General features: G+C 47.5%; 1 protein-coding gene across 2 annotated transcripts in view; it reads right to left on the bottom strand.

The window, feature by feature from the left end:
- Positions 1 to 26,521, bottom strand: part of LOC106744525 (protein prickle-like) — a 177,960-nt gene that overhangs the window by 6,486 nt on the left and 144,953 nt on the right. Inside the window, exons 1-3 of one of the 2 annotated variants that reach the window (XM_014619385.1) lie at positions 11,800 to 12,486; positions 8,317 to 8,620; positions 2,579 to 3,115 (exon numbers count right to left, since the gene is read on the bottom strand). In XM_014619385.1, the coding sequence (XP_014474871.1) occupies positions 2,579 to 3,115; positions 8,317 to 8,620; positions 11,800 to 12,299 (1,341 nt within the window). In that variant the 5' untranslated portion in view covers positions 12,300 to 12,486. Of the gene's footprint in view, positions 1 to 2,578; positions 3,116 to 8,316; positions 8,621 to 11,799; positions 12,487 to 26,521 lie in introns of those variants that run through there. The other variant, XM_014619384.1, reaches the window with a different exon arrangement.

Here is a 26,521-nt window from a genome sequence, read left to right as displayed (position 1 = left end):
GGGGGGGGGGGGGAGAGAGAGAGAGAGAGAGGAAGTCCGAGTTGAAATTTTGGTGAAATGTGGAACCTTTAATTGTACAACATAGTAGGAGCTGAGATAATATAATAAAACCCCTATTTTGATGATGTCTTAAATCTCCGTTTTCGCTCCGTTTCAGCGTTAAAATAGAACGATGAAGGTAGCGTTAAAATTCAATCTGTAGAATTAAGGGTCCAAAGGGGAAGTTACAAAGTATCAGTATCGTCAAAGTGGGTTTCTATTAGTCTATAGACCGTCTAAATAGGCGCAAATTATCCTTGAGAACGTCAGAGTAGCATCAAAATTCCGACTCGGGAGAGAAACAAGAAATAAAGAAGGAGGAAGAGAGAGAGAGAGACGAAATGATTCAACAGAGATGATATCATCTCGCCTCGTATTTATTTCTCAGCGAGCGAGTAAGGTTTCAACCTCGTCGGCGGCTGTGTTGACGAGGGAAGGTGCGCTGCTTAAGATTAGCGGGAGGGGTGGGCGTGTGGAAACGACGAAACCGCCGGCGTGCGTGGCCCGGCATCGGTGAGCAACCGGTTCGACTTTATGACTGCGTAATAATTAAAAGTGCTACTTTATCGCGCTACAAATGTATAGTTATGGCGAAGCGGCGGAAACGCGGAGCCGGCGATAATAGTACTTTACCGGTGACCGGTTATTCACTGGAGCGTACACTCTATATACCGCAGATATCTGATAAGGTTCTGCGCAGGTTCTTACTGGCGTGTTCGCGCGTACTCGCGGATATTACGCGCGCGCGAATTCGCCGGGACTCTCAATCGGGTAAATAACATCGCGCGTCGCGTGGCGCGTTCAGCTGAATCACACGGAATATATTAGAATGAAAAATTCCAGGCTTTTCTTGCCTGGAAGAACGCCCCGCGCGTGCATATTCATAAGTTCGCAGCGAAGGCGAGCGCCGCGGAGGTGCGGCGTGTGTGATGCGTGTGCAACGCTTCTGCGGGTGCGCGAGCGACGTTATCTAACTCGGAAGACACATCTTGAGATAGAGAGAGCCAGCCGGCGAGAAATTACGAATTGCTACGTAGCTGTAAATTCGATGGCGACGTAATCGTTAACTCGTAGCCGGTACTTCTTGCCGATACCGCGCGAGTACCGCTACGTAGAACTGATCTGCCATGTGCGAGGGTGAGAGAGGGGGAGAATCGACGGATAAAAAATCGATATATTTCATATGGATTTATAAAGCCGCTTCTCTCGCGTTGCCGCGACCAGTATCCTCCGTACAGAACAGAAGCTGCGTTACTCGCCGGTCAGGTTGCGCGCACTCGTATTTGTAATCGAGAATGGTCTTCTCTCTCTCGCACACACCGGAAAGAATAGATTTATATTAATAGATTTCTCAACGGTACATAATTATGATATAATATTTCCTGGTAGAATAGAAAAACACTTTGCAATTTAAATTAGCAATTTAAAAGATATTCTTCGTATATAAGGAAGAATATATAATGTTATATAGGAGGATGAAACTTGCTCACGTGAGGAAATTCTATATAGTTCCATTAAAGGCATATTATTGTTATTCAAGAATAGTTTTCGTGGATTGAGGAGGAAAAATATCGGATAGAGGAAGAACGATATCCTCGAGCGAATTTTATCAGTTCGAAGACGTCAAATTTTCTCTATATCCAGTATTTTTCTTCTCAATTAAATATTTCAATTCTTCTCGAGATAATCATTAAGCACTTTACACTCCCTACAGTCAATCATTTTAAGCAGGTCGTAATATACGATTGCGCTACTTACTGTGTTGAGAGATCGATTCAATTCACGAGGGTTTCGTTGATATTAACAATAAAAAAAAAAAACTGAAATCACAACACAATCCTAACATAACATAAAGGCATATAAGAGAGTAGTTGCGAATAAATTACTCCAGATCTTGCTATTTTTTCTGACTTCTGCGGCGTGAATCTCCGCGCGACGCAAATACACCGGAGTCACCCTATCCTTGCTTACGTATGTACGAAAATATGAGTCTTGAATCGATACTGCTCTTTTCTCGTGCACTCGGCGAAGATATTGTAGTAAAAATTACCGCAAAATATTTCGTAATGCTGGACCGTGTCGAAATTATGATTGGAATTTTATTACGTGTGTTGTAATTTTTAGCGAAGTGAAACACATCACCAAAGATTACAAGACACATCATTATTCCAGTTATGATCCCTATTATGGTCCCAGCATACGCCGAATCTCGTGGTTATTTCGACCGCGATATTTTCTCCCCGTACGCGATGCAGAGCCGAGCGAATATTACGTAACAGTTTCAGGTGGGCCGCGATTTCGCTGATTTCAACCCCTCCCCCTGCTACGCTTTTTCGAGAAATCGCTTTATAATCACACAACCTCGACCGGACTCGGTCGTGTTCAGCGGTGAGCCTCGACGAAGAATCGCGAATAGTCGAGGGACCGTTTCTCGGAGGGGAGGAATCCGTTCGAGGGTGGTGTAATTAGGAAACAACGACTTCGGCGTGACGGATCTTACCTGGCCCTGTCTCTCATCCTATCCAATGTGCATGCCTACCTGTCGATCGCACTCTAAGCAAGCGAAATGGCGCATGTGCCATGCCCTGCCTTCGGCCTCGGTGCACTCGTCGGCGAGAATGATCTCGTCGCAGGCGCAGCAGCGCGGCTTCAACGTTTCGGCGTGGTGACGGCCGCAGTACAATCGGCCGTCTCTCCAGAAGTATATCAGATCGACCAACAATTGCCGGCAGACGCAGCAGACGAAGCATGCGGGATGCCAGAGCGCGGCCGGTCCGGCGCGGCTCGCAGCGACGGCCATCTCGCCCGCCGCTACGGGTCGGCCGCACTCCCGACAGCCCGCGCCGTGCGGCCGCTCGAGCTGGCTCGCGTGCCCGCGGCCCAATGCCTCGCGTTTCCGCTGCGCGGCGAAAACCCGCAGCTCGCGCTTCTCCTCCTCGGTCAGGCCGCTGCAATACCGCGCCTCGTTGTCGTGCGGCGGCAGTTGCTGCAACAGCTGCTTCACCCGTTCCCGCTCGCCCGCGCTACCCGCGTACGGAATTTTGTCCTCAGGTAGCGCGCTGAAGTACAGGTGCACCTGTCGAAAGGCATAAACGCGGGATTAGGTGAAAAGTATATAGGAATGCTTCGACAGTTAGCCGCATCGTCGGCCGGATACGAGATGACGCCTGAATTTCTGCGGGGGGGCCCCATTCGGGGACTCGTTTGCGGATGACGGTGTTGTTTGCCTGATTAGGAATTACCTCGCCAAGTGTTTCGGAGAACACCTCGAACGGGAAACAATGCAACGTGTCATCAACACGTTCGCCACACGTGTCGTAGCGTCACACGTGTATGATACATTATGTAAAAAAACTCAATTTGCCTACTTAATCTTTGCGGACCGGGAAGCCACTATAGCGGCGCGGCAGGGGTGTCACGTTTTTCACTAGTCTAGTCTTTGATGTATATGGAAAAGTTCTAATTTAAAAACTGTCAGAGTAGCCCGGTCTGTAAGAGCTAATAAATTTTATATGTGCACGCATGAATGCATTTATATTAAGTATAGCTGCAGAGTAGAGAAACGGCCCACTGAACTTTTGTATTACTTTAAGAAAAGTATGTATGTCAGCGTATTTATTTAGTGATAAGGTGAATGTGTTAATTTAACGTGATATTTGTGCACTGAGAAAAAGATTTCTTCGAATCCAACAAATTTTATTGCATCCAAACAAATTCCGTCATTGGCATGCTCCAAAGAAACTAACGCTTCGATTAATAACGTACGATTGTTAGACTTGCCGACGAATATGTATCTTTATCTTAAATAAAAAATTTGTCCGAAACGAAAGGTAATATTCTTACAAAGAAATTATTTGTTTCATTTTACATATTTATTGTATAACCAAATAATATTTTATCTGGCTAAAAGATATTATTTCAAATAATAGCGTTCCTTCTGTTAAATAGTAGTTTTCTTGAATGGGACAATACAATTTTTACTCAAACTAATAATATTTCGTATATGTTGTTTTTATGAAACAAATTTTAGTCAAATAGAAATCCTAAATCTAAAGAAACCTTTTTCTCAGCGTATGTTTTTTAATACATTCTCCCATATTAAAGTAACATAAAATTTCAGCGAGCCGATTTTAACACAACATTTACTGTGTACTGAAAATATAGCGTGGGTTACAGCAAGCCTCTTTTTACAGTTTTTCTAAGCACGGTAGCGAAAGTATTAACATGACACACCCAGAATTTGAACCCGATGAGATTCACACGTGAATTCAACGTGTGTCGGTTAATGTGTATTAAGAATAAAATATTTACAAAACTATATATCAGTCAAAAAGAACATATATGTTCGGTCTTGATGAGAATAAACAATCACGTGTACGGAAGAGCACTGATGATAGCGGCGTGAGTCACGCGAATAGGAATATGAGATGATGAGAGAACAGTTGCAACGTCGAGTCGTGGTTATTTCGCGTCAGAAGCGGCATTGAAGTGTTTATTGTATTTTAAATACGATAATACTCTAGCTTTCACTCTCTCTCTCTCTCTCTCTAGCTTTCTGACCGAAGTGTTGGTGCGTGTATTCACAAGTTGATCAATACGAATGCCCCAAAAGTCAAATGCTTCCTTTCTATTTAGTCAGAGTTTCGACCGAGAAGAGACCTTGTCGACGATTTTCGATTTAGCACGAACCGTCTTAACTGAAACTTCTAATTTTTACGTTCCTAAGTGTTCACTTGGATCGTCAGAGACAGAAACTGCGTTCTCGGATACTCACTTGCACTTTTTCACCTCCTTGACCCTTTCTCTAAACATACTTATCGGTCATAAATAATACAAATGTCTCATAAGAAACATAAATACGCACAGGAGTCAAAATAACGCGTACTATCGTCGTGCTAAAACTCTAACGGCTGCCTCCGCTAAAAATCAAATATAAATTGAAACTACAAGTAGAGATATAACGATTATAAATTGAAATTATAATGAGTACGAAGAAGCGTGGCGCTAACTCACGATGCTCGTGACGTTTCGATGAATATAAAATCCGTGTGGAAGAGCAGAACCTCGCGACCGGTTAAGTATGAAAATTTAGTTATTAATCAGAATCTTTCGAAAAAGGACGTCACCAAGTTCGAGGTATCGACAGGCTCGGAAACGGCGTGTTTCGTACACCCAGCTTCATAAATTAAGCTCCGAGGGAGCGGAAAGTCGGTCTTTAATTAGCTTTGAATAATTGAAGGTACACTCGACGTCGAATGTAAAGACGCACTTATTAAATTATCGAATGTCGTATAACGTATTGAGATGTGCGGAGTCATACATGTGGATCGCGCTTAAAAAGCGTTCGGAATTCGCTTACGCGCGCAGAAGAAGAATTATCACCCAAGGCCGGTTCGTGCGCGCATGCATCAACGTCGATTATCTCCAACCGATAGTTTAACTGATTCCCCGCCTCCCCCCAACCCCTCCCCGTCCTTTTCCAGATCGCAGCGTCGCGAATGATATCGGCGGAGGCGAAGGATAGTGTCAACTCTCGCCATAGCTGACATTAACCGATGGTCGTTGAAGTCCGCCCCTAACCGTCGCGAAATTAGATAAGTATCAGGACAGGCACTGTCAACATACCGTAGAAACGGGTCTCGTAAGAAAGCACTGATATATGCGTTTATGCTACTGCAGCGCCTGCAAGCACCGGGGCTCGGCGATAGAGAAAATAAGGAAGGCACGATAAAAGTATGCAGTTTTACCGCCGTACGTGTTTTACCGCCGACCGCTCGACCAGCTCGTCCCATCTTCGACAACCGTCGACGGCGCGAGCGTTTCCATGAGAATAAGCGCGGAGAGTGAAACCGCGCGCCGTTCGCCGGCTCTCAATATTCGTTGGAATTTGCGCATAATCGAGTTTCTACATAATCTAGCGGTAAATTTCTCCACCAGCCCGCGTCGGTTTATGAGTAGTGACGGCTGATGCGCCGTGCGAGGTATCGACCACTTGGCGCCTCGGTGTGTATGAACGTTCGCACGTCCCTCTGTCGTTTCTCTCTCTCTCTCTCTCTCTCTCTCTCGCTTCATTTGTTTTTCTTGAGCCAACCGCCGTGTGGCGGAAGTGACGACTTCCTCGGGAAAGTTGTCGACTGCACAATTAATCATTTCAAACATAACAACGATGTTATTTCAGACGTTACCGCGCAGAGAAGAAAAATTTCTTTGCATTTGGTAAAATTTCTTAACTTAATTTCGTAATTTAAGGTTCCGGTTCGGTAGTCGCCCTGACTGTCCTTGTTTAACCCTTTCGGTACATTTGACGAGTGAGACTCGTCATCCGCTTACTTGGGCATAAAATGTATTACTTTTACATATTAATCCATATAGCGACAAATTAAATCCGTCCCATGGGCATAAAAATCTTAAAATAATTCAGTGCTCAAAGGGTTAACGACGTCAGAAGCGGGAAAACGCATGCCAAGATTGTTGACACACTGAGAAAAAGATTTCTTCAAATTTAATACATTTTATCGCATCCGGACAACTTTCATCGTTGGCGTGCTCCAAAGAAACGAAGGTTTCCATTAATAACGCACGATTGTTCGATTTCCCAACGAATACGTGTCTTTATCTTGAATAAAAAAATTTGCCCGAAATGAAAGATAATTTTCTTATAAAGAAATTATTCATTTTACATATTTATTGTGACCAAATAATATTTTATTTGGCTAAAAGATATTATTTCAAATAATAGCCTTCCTTCTGTTGAATAATCGAGTTTTCTTGAACGAACAATAAAATTTTTACTCAAACGAATAATATTTCGTACAAGTACATGTCGTTTCTATGAAACAAATTTTTAAGTCAAATAAATAAGTACTGTGTTATTCTCTGTGAAACATGGGAACGTTCTCTTCGTGGATAAAAATGTCGAGGAGCCAATAATGGTTCCCGAATATCACGTGGGATTAAATCACGGATCTTTTCATGTCGGGGATTAGCTCGCGGGTCTTTTCATTTCGAGATTAGCTCCGAAGTAAGTATCGACTCCGGAGTAGGTATCGATAACTCTTGGTTCGCGCGTAACGGCGCATCGTATCGCTTCGAGGACTATCGTTCCGCAGGAGTGAAGATTGATGCGAGAAAGAACTGTCGCGCCTCGGAGATCGGCTACCACGCGAGGTCTTCGCACGAAGACGCGAATTGACGCCACCACACGCGCGAGGCACAAGCGCGGAAAGCTTGTTGCGCGGGATTAGCGTCCCCTCGGAGAACGCCGAGTCATAATATATAATGCGCGTTAGACGTAATGACACTTAAAATGAGTAAAGAAAACGCGGGCCCACGGGACAGGCTGCGCGGATGGGACGCGAAAGCGGGAAATAAAGGAGAGAAGAAGATAGATAGAGGGAGAGAGACAGACGGACAGAGAGAGGAGAGAGGCGGATTTGCGCAGCTCGAGTCGAAATGAATGACGACGTTCGTGCTCGGCGCAAAGGCCGAAGACTCTATTCCGCGGCGTGCCAATGTAAGATGCCGCGCGTTCAAACCAATTAAAGGGCAAAGGCTGCGTTAGTTAGCCCTTTCGGTGAGGATAATTCCAACAGCGCGTCGAGCGCGTTTACCGCGATTGTGTATATCGCCGTATTTAATTTAATTTAATGATTTCCACTCGGGACGTTCCGCGCGAAGAATGTCGCCGAATGAATGCCTCTTCGAGAAAGCATCGGAGAACAGACCGAGAGGGAATGTTCTTTCTCTCTTTCTCTCTCTCTCCAGAATAAAGAGAGTCAGACTATGAGAGAGTAGAGGGTATCGGAGAGCGCATAATTATAATAATATATTTCACGATATAAGATTCATTTGTCGAGAAAAATAGAGAGAGAGAGAGAGAGAGAGAGAATGAGAGGGGGAGGGGGGAGGAAGAAGACACGCAGGGAAGACGGTGAAATGCATCGTGTGTGTTTCTCTAGGTCCTTTTTCGGGTGAACTCCTCGATTACGCTTTATCATCGTACCCAGCTTGACAGAGAGAAAGAGAGAGCTTTCACCGGCGTATGATGACTCACTGCGCCGTCGTCGTTCACGACGGTAATCGTCGCGGCGATCTGGGAGCCAGCTCGCCGGTTGCTGGTACATACCCGGCGAGACGAATCGGCGAGCATTACGTGCGTGCGCGTAAAAAGGACCCCGTTTCTGCCTGCCTCCCACTCCCTCTTTCCCCCCCTCAATCTCTCTCTCTCTCTCTCTCTCTCTGTCTCCCTTTTGCTTTCTTTCTGTCTTTCTTCCTCACCTGGTCGGGCCTGAGTCCGGGCGGCACCCAGGTATATTCCTCGAGCGCGCACCCGCTGTCGTCGTCGCTCTGCGAATGCCTCTGGTGGTGCATCAGGGCCTCCTGCAGCGCCAGGCCGGCCGGGGCAGCTTGCACCGGGCTCTTGAACGGCTCCTGGTGAGGCGCGCCGCCGGCGCCGCTCGGGAACGCCATGGCCATCGCCATCGGCGGGCCCGGGCCCAGGCCGAGTCCCGAGGGACCTCCCGCCTCGGTCGAAGTCCGCTGGTGCTCCTCCCGCGGGCACCTGCAGCTCCTGCACACCTTCCTGCGGGGAGCAACGTTCGTGAGGACGTTATGAGAATCACAGTTTCCGAGTTCTTCGTCTGATTAATGTCTGGATCCTTCTTAATCACGGTTGTCGCGTCACACGGAGAAAACACGTCTTGCCGGAACGGCAAATTGTTTGTTAATAATATAGTGAGAGCAAAGAAGACATTGTTATATGGGAGAAATAATTTTGCTACTGCAGCAAAAGGTCGTTGCGACAGCAACAAAACTTTATTGGCGCAACTATACGATTTTGCTGTCCATATATCCAGCGAATAGCAATTAATACTCTTAACAAATCTTCCTGCTGTCCAAACAACTTTTTTTTTTTGCTGTCACTATATTAACAAACAATTTGCCGCTCCAGCGAAATTTTTTTCTCCGTGCATTTTCAATGCACATTGCGCCCTCGTCGTGTTAGAACCCTAGGACCCTCCCCCCCCCTCCCCCAAGAGTCGGGAGATATTTATATAAGGTGCACTGAAAAAAGAATTTGGTATACGAAAACATTTAGTTAACCGGAAAGTGTTTAACTAAATGCTTAGTAAGCGCTAGCAAATCCTTCTTTCAGTGTGCGTGTGTGTACTTTCTCGGTCCACGAGAAAGCCATTCCTTACCGGAATTATCGTGTATCATTACCGAGGAAACGGTGATTAGTAGACCAATCGTTATCCCGTCTGTGCGTTGCGATAAATCAGCCGTTTCAGCTTGGAAATTAGGACGTGGAATATGTGCAGCGTGATAAATCTTTGCGACTGTTGTATTATATGCGCGCGAAACACGCTACCACGATCTTTTGATACTTCGTCGAGGTGGCAAGAAAAACAGATTTTAATGTCTAAGCGAGAATCACGTGATCGGGCGGCCCTCGGTGATCGGGAGATGCTTACGTAAGATATTATTTTTTTTTTTGGTTCACGAGAAAGCTATTCTCACTGGTATTATCGTGTGTACGAGAAAACGGTGACCAATGTAGACCAATCGTTATCGCGTGTGTTGCGATAAATAAAGCCACCCCAGCTTGGAAATTAGAATGTGAAATGTGGAACATGTTCAATATGCATGTTCTATGCTTTGTCCGGCTTGTAGAACCAGATATAAAACGAAAGAGAGCCTTCACGGGTGGTGGATCCTCTCGGAGGATCGCGTGATTGATTCCCCGGTCGGTATTTTTTCCTAATTACAGGCTTGCTCGTGGAAATCTATCTATCTCACGAAATATTTCCGCGTGCATGCAGCGTGCGTCCCGCGTGCGCGGAGGAGAAAACTGGGCGTAATAACGAGAAAAAGAGAGAGAGAAAGATAAAACAGGACGCGTAACTAAATGGAATAAATAACAAGTCGCTACACACACCCGATATCACGCCTTCTCTCCTCGCTTCGGTAATTCGGGATGTTTCAATGTAAAATCTCGCGACCCGCGAGCATGCCAGCAAATCGCACGTGCTGTTCCAAATGTTCCGGATCAGTGAGCGTTAAGTACGATGCGTTAAGTATCGAAACGATCGAGGGAAAACGATCGACGCGACGCGAGCTTGTACCGTAAACGCCGAGTGATTTTTGATTAATGGAATTTCCGCCGCAGACCGGTGATAACGAGACCGTTTTCCACCGTCACGAAGAGACATTGAACGGTAAATTGCGCTCCAGATGAGCCTACGTGAAAGTAGATGGCCCATTGAGAACAAATCGACGAGAATGTATCTGGCCGTAAGATCGCGCTTATCTATTTCCTGAAGGCCTCGCGTTTTTAATTTCGCGACTCCTCAGACTTGAACTCAAGTCCCGACATCGTCTGACGATACTTCTTCGTTCGAAATCGTATATCTCTTAGCGGAATTTTTTCTCTTACCAGACGTTGCTCCTTCTATGCGTCCCTTATATTTCCGGCATTAAGGCCGGTATTCATAGTAAGATCTTATATTCAAGGCCGTCTTAAGTTTATCTTCACATGCTTCCTGAAATGACAACACCTGAAGATAAACTTAAGACGGTCTTATATGCAAGATCCGACTATGAATACCGGCCTAAATGAATAGCTTCTCAGTGAACACCAACTAACAGTATCGTAATGATACTGTGAGAAATTATTGTATAATATTGATGTAATATCAACATTATGCAATAATTTCTCACTTAACAATATAAGTGCAATATAACTTGTGCGGTATACATGGTGTCTCTGAACTTTACCGACAAACTCGCAGGAGGATAGATTCTATTCCACATAAAAAATAAATTTAAAAAGTTTTTAGTAAATATATGTCTTCAAACGCTTAGTTTCTAAGATATAGTTGCCGCAGTCTCAATTGTAGACAAAAATATTTTATTCATTAAATCGTATTTTGTAAATAAGTAACTAGACACATACTGTTGTGAAAATTGTACAAAACATGTCTACCTCCCTTATCAACGCACAATTGACATCTTTGGGGTAAAAACGCGCGTACGCCCTCGAATATTGCTTCATTATTTCTCACATTAATGCATATGCCGCAACGTTAATAAATGATTCTTCGGTTAATATCAAAATTGATAGGCATTGTCTTCAGAAACGAGTAAAAAAATTATTGTATTAGCATTCTTGACCCGCTTATAGCGACACACTCTCTTTCATCATTGCTACCTTCCGAAGGCTCTATCTAAAAACCAAACTTTTACGGATATATGTTTACCAAAACTCTTCTCCACTTATCTTTCAACGTAGAAACCTGGTCCTGGTAAATAAGTTGGTCGATAAAGTCCAGATACCCGTGCAATAATTACAATGTTGATCGGGAAATTATAATATTGTTCGTTGATGTTCACCGAGTCGTCAATGAGGGAAGTACGAGATATTTTAATTTATCCCCTCCCAATTTAAACCTCTACGAGCTTCCTCGATTCATCCAACTCCATGACAACGTCGATCTCCCGGCGCGTTCCCGGCGCAAGAAAAATAGATCCCGAAGTGGTCGAGTACGACGATCCGACGAAAATCGCAGGTGTTGCCCGCGCGCACACACACACACACAGAGACTCCCTTCTCACCCACATTCCGAAATAAGCGTTTCATACTTCCCTCCGGACACATCGTATACTTTCCTAACGCGGTCGTGCCTGAGAACCGTAGGGGAGATTTACTCGCGGAAAAATGTTTCCAAGAGCACATTCCACCGTGGCGAAGGGGCAACTTACTCCGAAGAGCCGGCCACCACATCGTAACCCGAATGCACCGAGCCGCACTCGGCTACGCGGCCGCATTCCGCGTCTCCCGCGGCACGGCGGTGCTCGAAACTGGTCCCGTCGTCATGGGCGCTCTTCAGGTACTCCACGCACTTCTCCGTCGGGCTGGCTCGCGACGTCGCCAACGCCGGACAGCCGACCACCGCGGCGACGACATCGTCCACGTCGTCGTTCGCCTCGTTTTCGCGACTCCTGAGGAAGGCGTCGAGGTAGTGCTCGCCGGTAGCGCTCGGTAGGTCGTACACGACGCCGGCTGATGTCCAGGGTGAGGGTGACACGAGGTCGCGAGGCTGCGCCGCGTCCTCGTCGTTCTGGCCGCCCTTGTCGCTCTTCCTGCCGTAGAGCTTGCGCAGGTACGCCTCCTGGTGGCCCCTGGTCGCCCAACAGCCACCTTGCCACCATCGCTTGGAGCCGAGCACGGCCGTGCGTCTCCTTCGCGCTAGGCTCGACATGCTTCCTCTTGTGCGCACCGGCCACGGGCAGCACGACGACGACGGCGGCGACGACGGCGGCGACCAACGGGCAACAACATCCGGACCCGGCGCGGACGGTGGTCGTTAAGATCGACTCCACCGGCGCCTCCCCGCGCGTCTTTCACGGTGGACCCCGGCCGACGGTAATAATCGCCGAGACCTTCTAATCTAGGAGCGCCGGCGGGGTCCTCTCTCGCTTTTTTCTCCCCTTCCTCCCTCCCGCCTCTTCGCTATATTATGTCCCTTTTCGCCGTTCGTTCTCCAGCGAAAGCTAATAAGGCGACGCTTCGGGCACTTTTTGCTGACGCAGGAGCCCTTCTGCGTACGAAAACGCATCAAACTCCTATCGTGCTGGTGGCCGCTCTCTGGAGCCCCGCTTTTCCCGGTAAGAGCTCTTTCATCGGCAAGAGAGAGACAGGTCCCCCTCTGTCTTTCTTGCGTGAGTAACAATCTTCGCGACGATACTCGAGCGGGTCTCCGGCGGAGAAGCTGCTGACGAGAGCTACGCGTCGCGGAGCTTTCTCCCGTCGATGTGTCCGGCGACATCGATCGATCGACAGACGAGTAGATCCCGATCAGCACTCGACGGCGCCTCTCTCTCTCGTCCAACACCCGCTACTCTATCCCCCCCGGCCGAGCGTTTCACTTCCCACGACTTTGCGCGAACACGTTCTGACCCGTCGCTTCCCATAAGTGTGCGTCCCCTCGTCTAAGTCGCGGTAATGATAGAGGCGTCCTCCTCCGTAGTGGTTCTGTCCGTCATGCCGAGCCGTCCCAGAGAGCATTGCGTTCGGGCCTTTCCAGAGGCGCCTCAGTGCAAGACAGAGACGTCCCGTGGAATAAAGATGTTCTCCCCGGGCCGATGTGAAGGCCCGCGATACAGAGTCCACGAATCAGACGCGTTTCAGAGGTGTCCTGCGGAACACAGGTGTACCGCGAAACAGAGGGACGTCTCGCGTCGCGATTGAGTCGCCCCGCGCCTCGGACGGCGGCGCGGCCCCAGCGAGAATGGAGGACTCAATCGCGGCTCCGCGTCGCCGCTCCGTGTCGTCGTCGTCTCGCCGACGTCTCGCCGGCGGCAGCGTCGTCGTCGGAAGCATCCCGCCGCCCGTTCGACATCTCTCGATCGGCACGCGCTCGCGAAACGCCAACTCGCCGCCTCAGGTCTTCGGGCGAAAAGGCCGAGGAGGAGGCAGGCGGTAGGAAGAAGGACGCGACGGGGGGACGGGGTGATCGGAGAGAACAAGGCGGAAAGGGAGAGGATCGAGTGTGCTCCGGCGAAAGCGGTCGCAGGTAGGAGGAAGGGAGCTCGAGAGGGGGAGGAGGATCGTGTGAGATGAAGAGAGAGAGAGACGGAGAGAAAGAGAGAGGGTGGGTGAAGCGGAGGGGTGAGGACTAATCTGTACGTATAACCGGTAGTACAGTGCGGATTAACGTTTTAATATGCGACACGTATCGCGCGGTACAAAGGCGACCGACGGGCCCGGATGCCGCGCGATCTCGAGAGCTCTCTCGACCGATGCGGCGCGCGCGAATGACAGTCGCAGAGATCGGGAGTGACGATCCGCACACGTCCGCGTCACTCGTCGGTCGATCCTTCGGCAGAATTCTCGCCGGGGACACCTTTGCTTCTCGGCGAGACTTCACCTCGCCAGCCGGCACTGTTCCCGGAGCACTGGGAGCCGACGGGCCCCGCGATCCTTGGTATTCGATCGCGACCACAGCACGCACGCACGCAACTTCTCCTCTCTGGGAAACGCGAGGAGCGCGCGAGGGCAGTAAAACCTCTTGGAAGCGCGTCCTATCCCTCGTTCCGCCGGCACGGGGCGTGCTGAGGCCGAGCGGACACTGAGCATACTCTGGGACTCTTCGGGCCCCCGTGCGGGACGTGCGGGAGGGGGCAACGCTGGGGCCCGCGAGCGAGTGCCAGCGTGAGGAAGGAGGAACGAGCGAGGAGTCGCGTCGGTGCGTGTAACTCCGACGTTACCAATACCTGCGCGAACTCTCCCTCTCCTTCCACCACGTGTCTGTCTCTCTCTCGCGCGCTCTCTCTCTCGCGCGCTCTCTCTCTCGCGCGCTCTCTGTTTCTCGTTGCCTCTGTCTCGCTCTTCCTCGCTCTCTCTCTCTTTCTCTCGATATATTTATATTCGTTTCTAATACGTGTGGCGTGTCGGGGCCCGACGCCTCTCGTCGTGGGCCTTCGTCGGGGTACGCGAGAGAGAGAGAGAGAGCGCGCGGGCCCGCGTGTGCGTGCCGCGCGACGGGCCTCGGGCCCTCGAGCGGGCGAACGGAGGACGCTCTGCTCTGCTCCGCTTCGCTCCTCTGTGTTTGCGAGAAGCCACTTCTACAGGGAGCCACCTCGGCGACGACGTCATTCGAAAAGCGACGCGCGCCGCTTCTCCTTCTGCGCAGTAACGCGCGTCTCGCTCGCATCCGTCGCGATTATCGCGGCCGCGGGATTAAAAAGTAGAGGCGCTTCTGCCAGGCGATAGCGGACGTCGCGCATCACGCTCTTTAATTGCCGCCGATCACAAGATCCGTGCGAGAGAGAGAGAGGGGGAGAGAAAGAGATCAACGTAAACGCACTAATCGCGTACTTGCGCATTTTTATACTAATTCCTACCGCAATTAAGATACCACTAATGATGCCGATAACTCCTCGTCAGCCTCTCTCGATCTCCATCCTCATTCCTAAGTGGCTTCAAAGTGGACTGAAGAGAGGATTTACCTTCATTTCACGCACGATAACAATTTTAAAATGTATCTCGCGCGCAATATATCTCGTGCATCTTTATCTGTTGCCGTTCCGGAAACCTCTTAAGTACATCGTAAGTTGTGCACCCGTGAATGACCGTAATGTCCTGAATTTAAGGGAGTAACATTGTAATTACAAAAATGTGAAATTAATATTTCCGGACCGTCTGTTAACCTGAGAAAACCCCCGCCTAAGTCTCCTTAAGCGAGCCGCCAAAACGGGGTCCCATTTTCGGGGGTTCTAAAGCTCCCGATTTAGCCGGGCCGTTCTTTCGATCGGCGCACCGGCGTTCGGATCCAATAAAAATCAATGATATCTCGCTCTGATCCTGCCCGGACGTATGAATCCCGCAATCGACATTGCGGAGGAACCTTCCGGCCGGTTCATCCGTCAAACATCAGCCGCTGTTGTTCTTGGGGGGATATCAAACGAATAGAGACGGAGATCGGAATTCGACGGCAGCCCACCCAACTCGAGGCTCCTGCTCCTCGTCCGTTAAATCATCATCTTCTACTTTTACATAAGTCTCGGCTGTTCCAACGGCGCCTTGTACCAATTCCTCACACGCATCATCACGATAAGCCCGCGCCTCCACGTTAACGTCTTTATCTAATGACGTACACGAGCGATAAATACTCGTGTTCTCCCACACACACTCTCCCTCTCTCTCTCTTTCTCTTTTATTTTTCAGAATTAGGCGTGTCTGTCGGACGAGTTTGGCAAGTCGTGTCGCATCTTAATGAGGGATCCCGATAATACGCGACACATAACAGACGGGTGCGTCTATATTTATAACAAATCACGCGATTCATTAGCCGCTCGTCATTTTCAACACTGCGCGTTGATACCATCTGTATCTTTATTTGTTGCATCGTACCTCCTCCTCGTTCCCACGGGGCTTGGCCCAGAACAACAAAGTACCCTACCTATTTGTCTATCTATCCATCTATCTATCTATCTATCTATCTATCTATCTTTCACATACTCGAACGGCCAACAATGCTGAGCGTAGGCCACGCTTCTTCCTCTCTTCGTCTACCTAGCCTGCTACACGCCGTCTGTCTGAGAGTCGAGGATCAACATAATCGACCGGCAGGAACGCGAGCACGCGTCGCGGCACTGGTGCAACGGTTTAGCGCCGTGTTCCGATCGCGTCTGTTCTCTGTAATAGAGGCGTCCTCCATGGAGACGGAGCGCCTTGAAAAACGGGGGGAATCTGCGGTTCGAAGAGCTTTCTCTCTTTTTCTCCCCCTCTCTCTCTCTCTCTCTCTCTCGTTGAATTGTGCCCACGTACAATGGGGCCCATTCGTGAGGGACATAACGCGAAGACCCGTCCGTGCGCGACACGCCTCCTTCTTGATGCCCTCGCGGCCGGACCCTCCAGGAGGATCGTCGTCCCTTAAGCGGCCGGCTCGAGGTTTCCCGGACGGTGTCGATGGTGATCCCGCAAGAACTGTCGCTCGCACGCGAACCGAACGATTTCGCTGGATGCGCAATGAGCGGCGCCCGGAATGTCACTCGGCGTTAAGGTGAGACTCGGGGAGGAGGAACGCAGAGGGGGACTCGGCGCGATTCCGCTCGGACTGCGCGATTCGAACACAAATGTACGCGCGCCGCGTGTGGGTCTTATCGGCGGATACGTCCGACGTGTCGCATACGACGTGTCCGACTTCGGCACGGCGAGAGGGCTTTCATTAACCCCGGAGAACGCGTGTTACGAGACTACTTGACCCGGCCGAGTCGTGGGCGTAAATGTTACACGCCCGCTTCGCTTTCAATTAAGCTCGATTTTCCACTGCACGGACAGTTACGACCCTGTGTCACCGGATCCCCTTCGGATCGCGTGTGCGCGCGGATCAGCGCGACTGTGACTGTGCGAGTCGAAATCCTAGTCATAGTCCTTTAGGTCTAATTCCGTTCTAACTTAAGTGTTCTCCTGCCCGAAATTTCAGTTCTACTTTAAGGCCTAGTTGAAGGTATTCATAGCCGGATCTTATATTTAAGACCATCTTAAGTTCATCTTGAGGTTTTTCGTAGCCAATGGTACGAGTCGTGCAGCATCTGAAGATGGACTAAAGGAGGTCTTAAATGTAAGATTTGACTGTGAATATGGGCCTGAGTCTAATTTAGTTTTATGATACATTAAGCGTTCAAAGGTCGTTCTATTTTGGTGTTACAAATGGCGAAGTTATTGCCGTTTTCTCCACTAGAAGACTTAATGTAGAACGGAGATTTCGACTCCGGAAGACGAAATTCCCTTTGTAGCTTTAAAGGAACGCATATAATATTATGTTCCTTCGAAGCTGCAAGTGGGAGGAACTTATTTACGTCCGAAGGCTTTCAACGTAGAATTTGGAATTTCGACTCGGGTACTTTCACAAACCGTCTCGCACTTCGTTTAAGGTCAATAAAAAGAGAAGACGAGGAAAAAAACGAGGAGGAAGAGGCGGGGTATCGCTTAGGCTAAACGGGATTTGATTCAATTAGACGTAATTTAAGTGTAATCGGAAAGTTAACACGCGCCGAACGTTAAGCTGTCAATGCGCGTTTAATTTATGAACAGTCGAAGATGCGCAAGAAGATAATAAGCCAAACTGAAGGAGGACTTCTTGCCCCCCCCCCCCCATCGTTCTTCTTTCTTCCCGGGTATATACTTAGCACGTCGTTTCACATTCCTGCGCGACGCAGGATTTCGACAAGTGACACGGCAATCTAATCGTAAAAGTTTAACGGCTCGTTAATGACCGCGTCGTTCGCGAGACGGCCGAACAATTTCCCGCGGATTGAGAAATTTTTACGACCCCCGCGACGAACGACGCGCTTTTAACGGCGCTCGATCGTCGACGCATACGGCAAAGTACATCGCCGCAGCGATCGTGGGTCTGCGAGAGCGCAATCTCTCGAGAAATCCGATCTTTCGAGGTTCTTCGACAACTCGGAAAACGAACAGCTCGGTGAATGATCGGTGAAAACGCAGCCGGTGAATGAAAGGCCGCTGAATGAGGGGACTCGTGACTTCGGCGCACGACGCGGAGGTTGTAGTTTCTAAAGCACGTTTGAACGATACATATCGAGGATATCGGCTTCCAAACGTAACACAAGCATATCGATTCATTAGTTAATATCCTACACCGAGGGGAAATATGGTCAACGTCATCGAAATTGCGGTTATTAGGTGCGTGAATTAAATCGATTCGTCTTTTACCCGAGTCGAAATTTTAGTCCTGCGCTAAGTCCGCTTAGTTCTACATCAAGTCTTCAAGTAACGACAACGGAAATAACTTTCCATTTGTAGCAACAAATAATGCTCCTGCACTAATAATGTTTCTTTGACGCTACAAAGGGTATTTAGACCTCCCGGGGAAAAATTTAAAACTCTACATTAAGTCTTCAAGTGGAGAAGACTTCCCATTTGTAGCATCAAAGTGAATATAATAGAAGATCTTTGAAGATTTATTGTAGAACTAAATAGACTTAACGTAGAACTGAAATTTCAAGTCGGATATAACCATACTTGCTTCTAACAAGTAATTTAAACCTAAATATTTTATACTTTCAAAATAAAATGATCAATAATTTTAAAATTTTTGTATAATGTTTCTATATTAATCTTTAACCTTCCGTTAATTGCAATATCCAACAGATACCATCTTAATACTTATCAATTTGTTTCTCATTTTTTTACTTTCGGTGCCTTTGTCTATTCAAAAGTGAAAAATATTATGGCTAACGGAGAGTTAATATCACTGTAATTTTGCGTTAAAATTCTAAATATGGTTTAGAAGACGTTAAAAATTGGAAGTTAAAAATAGAACATTAATCTCAAGAAACACGTATCAAAAGTGTCACCTCCCCGCTAAAAATTTCATGCATTTTTTGAACAGAGGAATAAAACTACTTGGAATCCCAATCAAGATATGAAGTTACAAAAGATGCGCAAAATCTGAACCTATTTAAATAAAAACAGAAAAATAAATTATTATAAATTAAAAACAACAAACTATTTAACCACACCTGCTGTTCATGAAATGGATAGTTTTGCCTTAAAAGCATTCCTAAATAAAACTCGATCAAGTTCTCGCCCATTTCTTGCGCAGTGTTCTTGCAACTAATGAGAATGCATTAATACCAAACAGTAACTGGATGAAGAATATCTAGAAAATCTGTAAAATATATTTCTACCAGGAAACCTTTACTGCGAAAGTACTTCTGATTATATTTTCTTCACTATAATAATAATAATAATCTTTATTTACGGCCCCTTTAGTATACAAACAATAAAGAGTACTAATTATATTGTCGCAGATGGATGAGTGAATAGTATGTGATTAGAAATGAATGCAAACCCTATTCGACTGCGCGAAAAATAGAACATTTAAGAGCGGATGGTGACGCACGAATGAAAAAACAAATCAACTTAATCAGAGAATAAATTAGCGATACACGCAATCCGTCAGTGTTTAAGTGAGCGTCATACGAGGTCTGTTCAAAAAGTATCGCGAATTTTGTGTTTTTTCAAAAATTATTCATTTATTCATGAATATCTATTTTGTCTCCTTCCAAGTAATCCCCATCAGATATTATACACTTGTGCCAACGTTTTTTCCAATCCTCGAAGCACTTCAAAAAATCATTTTTTGTGATCTTGTTCAGCTCCTCCTTCGATGCCGTCTTTATCTCCTCGATCGTAGCGTAGCGTCGTCCTTTCATGTGCCTCTTCAGTTTCGGGAACAAGAAAAAGTCACAGGGGGCCAGGTCTGGGGAATACGGTGGCTGCGGCATCACTAGTGTGTTGTTTTTGGCCAAAAATTCGCGCACAAGCAACGATGCGTGAGCAGGGGCGTTGGTACGAATTTCGCGGCGACCCGTCTCATGCCCAAATCATTAGTAAAAATCGAATGGCACGAGCCAATCGATATGTTTAGGTCCTCAGCAACTTCTCTAACGGTGATTCGACGATTGGCCAATACTATTCTCTTCACTTCATCAATGTTTTCGTCTGTTGTTGACGTGCTCGGGCGTCCGGCACGCTCTTCGTCGTTCACATCTTCTCGGTCCTCTGAGAACATTTTGTACCATCGATAAACGTTGCTTCGGTCCAAAGTAGCTTCACCATATGCCACAGTCAACATTCGGAATGCGTCCGCGCACTTAATTTTGTTAGATCCTTTGATCCATTTTTTGGAATAGGCAAAAATCGAAGACGAGCCAAAACACGTCCAAGCAGAACAGCTGTCAATGATAAACTGAATATTCAAAATGGCCGAACTTGTCGGCATAAGTGAGGGACATGAGTATCAACATAACGCCACAAAAAAATCGAAAATCGAATATACGTAACCCGCGGAAATTCAAAATTCGCGATACTTTTTGAACAGACCTCGTACAGTGTTCCGATGTAAGCCGGCATGAAAAACGATTGCGCGATCACAGTTACAAGTACCAAATACTATATCGTTCAGATAAGTGAATCTTTAGCATGAGCCAATATCTGCTTTTAAGTTCTTTCTCTCTCTCGCCTTCTCCGTCAAACATTCCGGCGGAATCCGACGATTTCGCGGTTTCGCCGAGCATATCGGCAGCAAACCGATGCACACAGCTAATTCCACGGCGGCGGCGGTCATTTTTCTCTCGCAGGATCGATTTCCTGCGCGGTTAATCTGTGCGGGCCGCTGCCCTCCGACCCAGGCAAATGCGATATCCGGCGAGTGCGTTCCATCCAGCGCCGCCTCCAGCGCGTAAAGCTACATTGTAGCGATCGGCATACTTCTTGCGGCCGCCGCCGCGATAGAGATTGCTATTACTTCTCTTAGAACGCGCAGCGCAATCGTGCGCTATGGACGGCTCGGTTTTGCACCACCGCAACCACCGCGGCATGGCCAATGTCGCACGACGGAATTACCGGCTGTTACGCGAAGCAGGGTTCTCAAACCCGGGAACGCGGATTTTTGCGCGAGGTCGGACGCGAATCCGACGCTGGTCGCCAGAGAATGACCGGCACTTCCGCGTCGGTTTGCGTCTCACTCGGCGACCGTCCGATCAGCGAGACGCCGAACTCGCGAGAATTGCCGGACACGCACGGAGGTAACAAATTTTGCTGGAACAGCGAATGTCAGAAAAAATTTGTTGCTTAGACAGCAAAATTGCTTGTTTGGAGAGCAGGAAGATTTGTTAAGAATATTAATTGTTCGTGTATCCAGCAAATAGCGATTAATACTCTTAACAAATCTTTCTACCGTACACATTTTTTGCTGTCTAAACAAATTTTTTCCTTGCCGTCGCTAGATTGACAAACGTTTGCTGTTCTAGCAAAATTTGTTATCTCCGTGCGTTTTCCCGCACGAAGACGCGCGTTTGAGGTTTGCCGATTTTATCGCGCGATCGTAGTAGCCGAGGATAGCACATTTATTATTGATACTAAAAACAGAAAAATATTGCATTCAAGTAAGTATCACTCGTTTCAAGTGTTTATGTAGTATAGTTTGTATAGCAAGTATATCATAAGTTCATCATAAGCGTCAAATTTATTCAAAATATATCCTGAATCCCGGTAAGTATAGTGCTTCAATCTTAAATAATAATTTACAATAAATAACAAATTAAATGAATATTAAATCAGAACGCGAGAATTAAAACTTCGGTTTATTTATTTCAATTAACCGAATTTAACTTTTTTTCGATAGTTTATATTCTTGAAAAGAAAACAAATTCTTCATCCGGGCAAATGACAATGAGCTTTTCTAATATTTGCAATGAGTATATCTTAACACTTCTATCAAAAAGATATTCTTCGTTCAAGATAACCATTACTTTTGAAGGAAACCAAAATAAACTCAGCAATTGCTTTTCTTCGCTGTGCACATGATACTTTTCTCCGTATACGTCATTGGAAGAAGAGAAAAAAAAATATCGAGAGACTCCGAGAGGTCTCAAAACGCAAAGTGCCGAGAGATTAGAAGAAGATCAAGAATTTAACGGTAAGAAAGAGAGAGAGAGAAAGAGAGGCACGCGAGGATGAAAACGCGATATTTATGCCTGGAGACGTTTCCCAGTCTCTCTCTCTCTCTCTCTCTCTCTCTGTCTCTTCTCTCCCTGCAGAATATTCCATTATCGCAAAGTTTGAGTACCCCTGATCTAGGCGCATCTTGCTCGCGCATAGCTCGGCGTACATGGCTCATGGAGTACACGCCGCTTACAACGCGTTCATCAACGTCGACGACCAAATGGATTTTCGCTTATACCGGTTGATGTATCGCTTATATTTAACGTCATCGCCTCGAATGACTATATCCATTTGGGAATTACACTGACCCCCGGTAAAGCCCGAGAATACCTAATCTGTGGTACACAGAGATGAAACTCTCTGTATGGAGCCCACCGGTATATACAAATTACGCCCGATTCGGTCCTCCTCTCGCTTCGGTGTCACGTAATCGCGCCGTAATTGTAAAAGCTTCCTCGGGTTGACGCGCTTGCAAACGAACGGACGGACGGAACGTAGCGGTACGGCGGAGTTATGTACGGTCCGGCACGATGCGTACCACCTGTTCGCCCAGGTCGCAGATGTTCCGCGAAAGTTACTCTACTAGACTCACTCTGGTAATTACATCGTAACAGCCGCAATTTCGTTTTCCTGTTCTTCTTCCGCTCTGTCACGCAGCAAATTTTTATCTCTCATTATATATCAGATATATACGCAACGCACGACAAAAAGTCGCGACGACGTGCTTCCGATATACACGCGAGAGAGAGAGAGAGAGAGAGAGAGAGAACTTGGCGCGCGAGCTCAACTTACGAAAAAGGACAAACTCGACGCCTCCGATAATCAGTCACCATTAATCGCAGTCTTGCCCGTTAATCGTTACCTCCGCTCCTCCCCCCATCCTCGCGATTCCACCTGAATTCCGCGATCCCGATCTCGAGTCTCATCTCCACTTCCTATCCGAATACCGGCGATACCGGTTTCCGCGTAGAAAATTATCTGAGATCTAATTGAGATCCAGTCCGATTTCCTTAAATAATTATGAATTTTAATTGGGAAATTTAAGTATAGGTTCTAATTAGAAGTGTCACATTTTAAATATACGATTCTAAGTCGGAAACACACATAAACAGATCCTATTTAGTCACTCCAAACGTTTTCCCCCAAATTTTCCTGCTTTCTATTTTATATTACGATTAAACTATTAACAAAATATACGAAACACTGTAAGTATTTACACTTTACGAGTACACATATAGAAAAAAGTGCTGGGATGAAATAAACGTAATTACCTATTTTCACCCTCAAATCAATTTTTATCAATTTAAGTATATTTCAATAGCTTGTAAATACTTACTTGAACGCAGTGATACCTTGATTTGTGAATAAATTACTGAGATCAATTAATGTAAGTAACATACTAGTAAATACTACTTGGTCCAAATAAAAATTTACCAAGGAGTATCGGAGTAATTATTTACATAAACCTGGAAATTTTCTTTTCTCTATGGCGACGACAGTCGCGCACAAAGCAGGCCGCAGCGTACGGCCAATCAGCATCGTGGAAAAGGAAAACTTCATCCCATGTTTGGGATAAGAATGGGACTCCCAATTGGTATCGCAGTGAGATCATCTATTTTCGGACAACTTTGGATGCTCTAATCGAAATCTATGCTGTATATATGGGAAATTTGGGATAATTTCTATGCGGGTCGGCGTATCCCTCTTCCCTTGTCGGACGTGAAATAGCCGGGGCACCTGCTGCAGTCCGATTGCCGCGTTTATTCGTTTCCGCAACGCGGAAGGATTGGGCGGCCGCCGAGAGAGCGACGGCAGGCGACGGGGGCCGCAGGTGCATCGCGGCGATGCGGTAGAGCGAGGAGAACGACGCGGCCGGACGCGTAGCGCGTGCGCTTGCTCGCCCGCTTTCTTTCTTTCCCGCGCCTCTGGAAGCGAGACTGCGCGCGCGCGCAAAGGACGTCGTCTCCCCTCTCTCTCTCTCTTTCCCCTGCTTTCCCACGACGGGCTCATTACGACTTCCCGCTCCCGCTCGCGTCGTCGTGGCACGCCGGATTCCCGAAGGGAACACCGTGGAGGGCACCTACACCCGACTTCTTCTACTCCTTCTTCTTCTTCTTCTTTTTCTTCTTCTTCTTCCTCGTCATCGTGGTCGTTGGTACCCGCGGAGGTTCGTGGAATCACGACCGAGCTTGTTTCAATATTTGTACTAGATAGACGTGCTGTATGCGCGCGGGAGCGCAGCAGCTCCTACAGAGCGTTCCCCGATCCGAGGTGGAGAGTAGCTTAAAGCTACCGGGCAGCTTCGACAGCTACCGGGAATCGATTGCCTTATACGTAAACGCGAGGCCGCCGAGGCCGGCGCGAGGTGTCCCGAAAAAGGCGGTAGCGGTATCCCGACGCGAGTAATTTGCATGCGGCTTCCTCTCGCTGTGGCTTTAATTCGGGATTTAATTGCCGAGATTATCTAGGTATATCCGGTACCGTATGGAGACGGAAGAAAAAGACGAAGCTCTCAGTCTTTCTTTATCTCGCTCTCTCTCTTTCTCTCTCTACTCAATACGGGAACGTCAGGCTCTCCACTCTTTCACGGGAATTCTTCTTAGCGGACAGATTTAATTGGGGATTTAATCGTTAAGATTATTTAGAACCAAGCGCCGTGTGAGAGATAAAGGAGGAAGAAAGTTTCCGCTAGATTCGGAGACTTCCAATTCGACTTTTTATCGAGGACGCGTTCTCGCCGATGATTTAAGTAACGAAACGTAAGCCCCGTCGCTACGCAAACTGTGTGGAACTTCGTCAGAGAAGTTCTCGGTGCACAAAGAGTGCTTGAATGAACACGGGGAGATTCCAGTTTTACATTTGAATGAATCTCGTGTATATCGCTGAAAACGTCGGCAGCGGCCTTAAATTAGCTCAAGGAATTGGCGTGTGATATTTTATGATGTGCCGCTTGAGATTCGTTGCCCGGGCTCCCCATTATTAGCCACATATTTCATACAACGCGTCGCTTCTCTTTCTTTTTCCCTCCTCCCCTCCTCTCTCTTTCTCTCGGGCTTTCTCGCCGAGGCGCACGGCGGATTCTCTCAAAGCTACGGGCGAATATCGAGTTTATTGGGACTCACCTCCGCTGGCGAACGGCGAAGGCCGCATCGTTATTCATTTTACACGGCGACAGCTGTCCGAAACACATTTTCGTACGCGTGCAAAATATTTCTAACGACGAGAAGCGAGGAAGAGAAAAACGAACACGTCGGCCGAAAACAGATTTATCCCCTTTCCGCGCGCGTATCGCTCGGAACGCGCGCGAAAGAGAGAGAGAGAGAGAGTGTGTGTGTGTGTATATCGTTTAGATTCGCGTTAAGCGAATACGTCGTCTCATTCCTCCGGTCGTTACACACCGCCAGCATTTTCTTCAGGAAAGAAGAGTATTTACAAGTATAATGAGATCACGATCCGACCTAAAGGATTATGTAAAAACGATACGGAGAAATGAAGCTCCATTATACCGGGGAGTCCGAATGGAGGAGATTCGCGCTGGACGCCGTGTGGGCGGCTGTCAGGCGTACCGCCGTCCCGGAGGGTTAATTAACCGCGGATGAAACATCATTAATAATTTCGAGAAAACAATTTTTCCCTCACCCGGCGTATTTAATGGCGGCGTACACACGAGCCAATCGAACACGGCGTGCATTTATAAATAGTTATCTGATTCTGAAATCTGAAAGGGCCTTTTTCTCTCTTTTTCTCTCTCTCTCTCTCTCTCCTTCTGTCCGTCTTTCTTTCTCCCGCGCGCAGGAGGAGATCCGGGGATCGCCATAAAGGCGGGACACGATTTCCTCGGCGAACCGTGCGGTCTGTCCACACCACTGCGCACGATACTCTCCTCTAATTCTCATTGCATCGCATTCTTCGTGGATCGCAGCAGACGAATCCCTCGTAAATACACGCTATGCGAGATTTAGTGCCGCCGTTACCGCTGCATCACCGCCAACGTTACCTTCGAGAAACATTTCATTTTTCCCTTTCCTTTTCGTCCCGTTTTTTTCCTTTTTCCTGGGCCTCTCTCTCTCTCTCTCTCTCCTTCCCTCTGCCTCTCTCGATTTCTCTCGATCGTAAGAGGCGATACCGCTATTTGGACGAAGGGGAATCGTGCGGCCGCGGGCGAATTAAGACTATGTGACCCGGAAGGAACGGGCAGAGTGTATCATCAGTGAAAATAAGTACGTTCCGATCGGTCTAGTCTGTCTCGGTCGGACTAGAATGCAGGGGGGAGAGAGGAGGCAACGTTATAACAGTCGCGGAAAATTAGCGTGCCCACCTCTTATTGCCTCTGTTGCCCATCGTGGATGCGTTTACGGGTGCAGCTACCGCGACGAGAGCGTTTCCGACAAATAATTACCGAGACTCTTAACCTACGGCGATGCCCCTTTCCGCCCCCCCCCC

This window comes from Dinoponera quadriceps, unplaced genomic scaffold (assembly GCF_001313825.1).
Source record: "Dinoponera quadriceps isolate SergipeBrazil2010 unplaced genomic scaffold, ASM131382v1 scaffold1266, whole genome shotgun sequence".
Taxonomy (NCBI): domain Eukaryota; kingdom Metazoa; phylum Arthropoda; class Insecta; order Hymenoptera; family Formicidae; genus Dinoponera; species Dinoponera quadriceps.
This window is presented reverse-complemented; position numbering and strand designations above follow the sequence as displayed.